At 35.6% G+C, this 4652-nt stretch overlaps 2 protein-coding genes and 1 non-coding gene across 3 annotated transcripts in view; 1 reads left to right on the forward strand and 2 right to left on the reverse strand.

The window, feature by feature from the left end:
• Positions 1-506: 506 nt before the first annotated feature.
• CBG28823 lies at positions 507-577 on the reverse strand. The gene has a single exon. It is a non-coding gene (tRNA).
• Positions 578-854: 277 nt separating this feature from the next.
• CBG18481 lies at positions 855-1207 on the reverse strand (the record flags this gene model as incomplete). Its single annotated transcript, XM_002634578.1, has 3 exons — positions 855-1001; positions 1053-1117; positions 1159-1207. 3 exons carry the CDS (start codon positions 1205-1207, stop codon positions 855-857), a joined length of 261 nt encoding a protein of 86 aa, XP_002634624.1.
• Positions 1208-2097: 890 nt separating this feature from the next.
• Positions 2098-4652, forward strand: part of CBG18482 — a gene marked incomplete at both ends in the record, with an annotated part of 3801 nt that continues 1246 nt past the window's right edge. Inside the window, 3 exons of the mRNA XM_002634579.2 lie at positions 2098-2177; positions 2561-2933; positions 3180-3931. Coding sequence (XP_002634625.2) covers positions 2098-2177; positions 2561-2933; positions 3180-3931 — 1205 coding nt within the window. The remainder of the gene's footprint in view (positions 2178-2560; positions 2934-3179; positions 3932-4652) is intronic.

Here is a 4652-nt window from a genome sequence, read left to right on the forward strand (position 1 = left end):
ATGATTCGATGATTAGCTTTATTGAATTCATAAAGTGAAACAGCGAAGTTATATTATTCGTTCAAACAATATAATTTTTAAGTTTTTGGTTTGAAAAAATATGGAATTTTCTGGAAATTGAAAAATTACAGTTTCAACAAAAAATCTTATGATTTATCTCATTTTGGAGCCCGATAAGTAGTGTTCGTTCGAAACTCTGAAGTCCTGAAATTTTGAATGATTCTGAAATTTTCAAAAACTCTGAAATTCTGAAATTACAAAAAACCAGTTTCATTTCAAATAGAAGTCTCAAAAAGTTTAAAAATAAATACTGATAGATATAGATTATCCACATTTTCTTTATTTCTACAATTTTGTTGTCGCCAAGGAAGATTTTCTTCTGGAAAAAACTAGAATATCCATCTTTTTAATAACACTACTGGGGCTTATTAGTGAATAATTTTCAAGTGAAACAGTAATTTCTCTTTACTAAGAATTGAAGAACAAAAAACAAGAAAAAAGGATTCTGGAGGTATGGGGAATTGACCCCAGCCCTCTCCCATGCTAAGGGAGCGCTCTACCACTGAGCTATACCCCCGCACGGTGAAGTCGACACTGGAGGGCGTAGACAAGAAAGAGCGTCGAGGGAAGAGAAAAGGCGGAAGATCGAACATGAAGCGACTACCAGAGGCAGATAGAACAAAAATGAAGTTTCAGTTTAACGGCCAACATTCGGTCTATCGCGAGCAAATCTCCTACAATTGGCTTGCCGCGAGAGCAATAACTGCCATATATTTTTTCGAATTTGGAAGCTAGCGGCTGCTTGAAAATGATTTATTAAACGGAAAAAACAATGAAAAACACAAAAAATGTGATCAAAAATTTATTTTTCTCTTCCAATGTAGTCGTGTTGGCTGGAGCGGCGCCGGAGCTTTCGTTTTGTCCGTTTTCGCCTTTTTCGATGACCATCCAAGTTGGGGAGAAAAAGACGAAGAAGGCGCTGTAGGATAACGGCTAGGGAACTGAAACAATTCATATAGATTTTATAGCCTTCACTAGTTTCTGTACTGTACCTCAGATATGGAATTTTTTTCGAAATCCACAAATTCCTCATTTCCGAATTCTTTATCATCGCCACCTGAATTTAAGGTTTTTTAAAAGAATTTTAATCGAATCTACTCAGTGCTAGTTCAAGCTCTCCTTCTTTCCTCTTTCTTAGGTTTTGCATTTCTGGAATATCCGATAGCCGGGAAAATTAGGACTTTCTGGCTCCCTGTAATAATTCGATTGAAATTCTGGTATTTCTGGTCGATTCTTACATGAATACAGTTAAGTAGCACTTTCATCTCTAGATTTTTTAGAAGTTCCGACTTCTAATTTCCAACTTCTGGTTTTCGGCCAATTTTCCTCTATTTCTGAAAATAAAAACGAGAAATACATGCTCATACAGTATTCTAGTATATTTTCATATGTTTAACAATGATTTACGGACAAAAACTGCATCGAAAACGGCGAAAAACAAAGTAAAATACCTAAAATAGGGAAAGGAAGTCCGCAAAATAGAAAACAATAATTTTTTCGCGATTGGTCATTTATTGTCCTTTTATAGGGCCAGTCGGGATGATACGCAGGTTGCTCGCGAATGTTCAATTGTAGAGTCTCTCGTTCGCGGTAGATAAGGAATTGATAGTTTATAGCCATATCTCTGTAATTGGTCAATCACGAATCACCTGTGCATGCTAAGGGAGCGCTCTACCACTGAGCTATACCCCCGCACAAGTTGAAGAACACGGGAGGGCGTAGAGAACAGGGGAGATGTTGCGCCTCACACGTTGAAGAGATCGCAACAAGGAAGGTGGAAAAGACACAATGATGTAGGAATTTGGAATTTTTAATTGCAAGAATTTTTTAATTACAGGAAGCAATCCCAGTTCTTCCTCAGTTACAAAAGAGTTGGGCAAACAAAACTGATGCACACTTTTCTTGTAACAAAAAGTTTTGGGTTGTTAAACAAATAGACAACTATTCCTCAGCGGTTTCTTTTGTTTTATCCGGTTAACCTCTTCTATTGCTCATTTTCCATTAGAAAATTTTGAGAGCTCAAAATTCTAACTCAAAATGAAAGAACCCAAAACGTTGCTCAATTTGTCTACAGAAGTTTTACAAGAAGTGTTAAAACATATGGAAGCTAATAGAAGGTAACTACCGTAAAATTCGAGCTCAATTATCTCAGTAATAATGTAGAAGATATCAAAAATGTGTTTATTGATAAAATGTCAAGCATTTTATAGAAAATATGTTATCAGTTGATTACTTTTTGATATTTTTCACAGAAGCCGAGGTAAAGCAGCTCAACGTTTGAAGTTAGAAAAATCGGCTCTAGTATGAGATGCTGGTTCTTAGAAAAAATTCCGATTCTTAAAAAATTATGGATCCATTTTTTTCTAGGTCATGACCCATTTTTCCAGGTCATGAACCATTTTTTCTAGGTCATGACCCAATTTCTCTTGGTCATAACCCAATTTTTCTAGGTTATCTATATTTACAGATTTTTGAAAATTTAAAAATCATAAATTTTCAGATTCGAGCTTGCCAAACGAATTCCTCTAATGAAGTCTCTTGAAAAGTCAGTACCTCTCAGAATCGACACTCTGGTTTTTGACGATTTGAGAATTCAAATCAACGACACTGAATACAAATTTGGAGTCTATAAGAAATATGACAAAAAAGAAGAAACTCCAGAATTCGTTGAATTTGAAAATAGCCAAGGTGGACTTCCGAATAATATTGATGAATTTGGATTTAATGATTTTTCAAATGAGGTCTTTGTAGAAGAAGGAGATGTTGTTCTAACGGATTCTGAAGATTGGCAAGAATTTTGTGATGAGCAATTGGAGAGAAATGAAGGAGAACGAAGTAATATGAAAAGGATATGGATTCAAAGGACGATTCAGGTGGGTGTAGCTAAAATAGGAAAACAGTAACCGACTGAATGAATTGGGAGGAAAAATGTAATGAAAAAAAGTGAGTGAAACAGAAAAAAGTTTGATTCAGCGGGAAATCTGAAAATTCAAAATAATATTTTTCAGAAAATGAATAGAAATTGAAGAACTTCGATATGTTTGAAGATGTAACTTGAGATTATCAAAAAGTTAAAGACTTTCGAGAAAAAGTTTTGTCAATTTTTCAAAAACTTTCAGGAACAAGAAAAACAAATCGCCCTTCTCCGATCTTCCGAACCCCAAAACCATTTTGAAATTCAAAACCTTCAACAGAAACTTCACAAATCCATCGCAGATCTCCTCGCATTCCAATACCGAGATTCTGGAGTCACTTCCTATATACCGTATACCCAACTGCTCATCACATCGACACGTGGCACCCATATCGAACGTTTTGAGTACAGTGGAAACATCCACGAGGCATTTAGGTGTCTGATTGCTCAGCTTTTTGGAAACCGTGGGCATCCGATAGAAGTTAAAAGATTTGAACCGAATTCAATGATCCTGAGGCTTCCCCTTGGAGTCAAATTTCAAATTGAAGGATTGAAATTCAGCTATGCAGTTCAAAATACGTATGAGAATCTGAAGGATGTAGTAGAAGAGAGCAGTTATCCATTGGAATATGTGGAATTCAATGGAGCTGAATTAGAAGGCGCGAATTTGAGAAATCAAGTGATAAGAGAGGCAAAAGAAGTTGTGATTTCTGGGAAATTGGAAAATGGAAAATGGACGCCTTACCTAGAGAAAATGGGAAATCCCAAGGTCCATGTAAAGGATGGATTTGAAAAGGAACCAATTGACGATTTGTATTTCATCATTTGTTCATGGATGAATAATGGAAACTTCGAGAAGAGAATGTGGACAGTTAAGTTGAATGATGAGCAATCTGGAGCGGAGATTTTGAAAAAGTTGGCAAACGATTTTTATGATGAGGATGTGAAAGAGAATCGGTGAGAAATATTTCATACCGAACATTTTTTTCCTGTTTTAAAATTTTTGGAAATGCTGAAGTTTCTTATTGTCGGAATTTGACTACAGTGTTATTGCTAAGCTCCGCCCACAAAATAGCCTTTTGCAATCATGCAGTAGGTCAAACTTGAGTCCATATCTCATTTCCTGTCTAGGATATTTATAAGTGGTCCACTTATAAAATGTTTACCATGATATCAAAAATATTTTGTCAGTTGACCAATTTTTGATATCTTTCACAGGCGCCGAGATAAACTGGCATAAAGATTTGAGCAATTTGTTTGAAAAATCGCTTCTGAAAACTATCTCTTTCGAATCTTCATATTTTTAATGGGGTTATGCACGTAATAAATTTGCAATAAAAATGGCAAATAAACACACAAAAATACTATGCAGATACGCACATGGGTTCAAACCAATGGGTCAGAAATCGCGCCCCAGTAAACGTGAGATTTTAGAAAAAATTCGCTGCTAAATTATGTGGCTGAGGATCAAACTTTTAAACGTTGCACGAAAAAAGTCACGCGTTGCAACTCGTTGATTAGAACTAATTAGGTCGAATCCACGTCAGCTTGGAAATTATTAAATTTCTTCTGGCCTAAAAGTTATTTGGGGCGCGTTTTTTGACCCGTTGTGGATACGCAAATAAATTAATTTATTTGCATTCAAAAATCAAATTTACCGTAAAACCTCTAATAGAAC

The sequence above is a fragment of the Caenorhabditis briggsae genome (genome assembly GCF_000004555.2).
Source record: "Caenorhabditis briggsae complete genome, chrIV, whole genome shotgun sequence".
Taxonomy (NCBI): Eukaryota; Metazoa; Nematoda; class Chromadorea; order Rhabditida; family Rhabditidae; genus Caenorhabditis; species Caenorhabditis briggsae.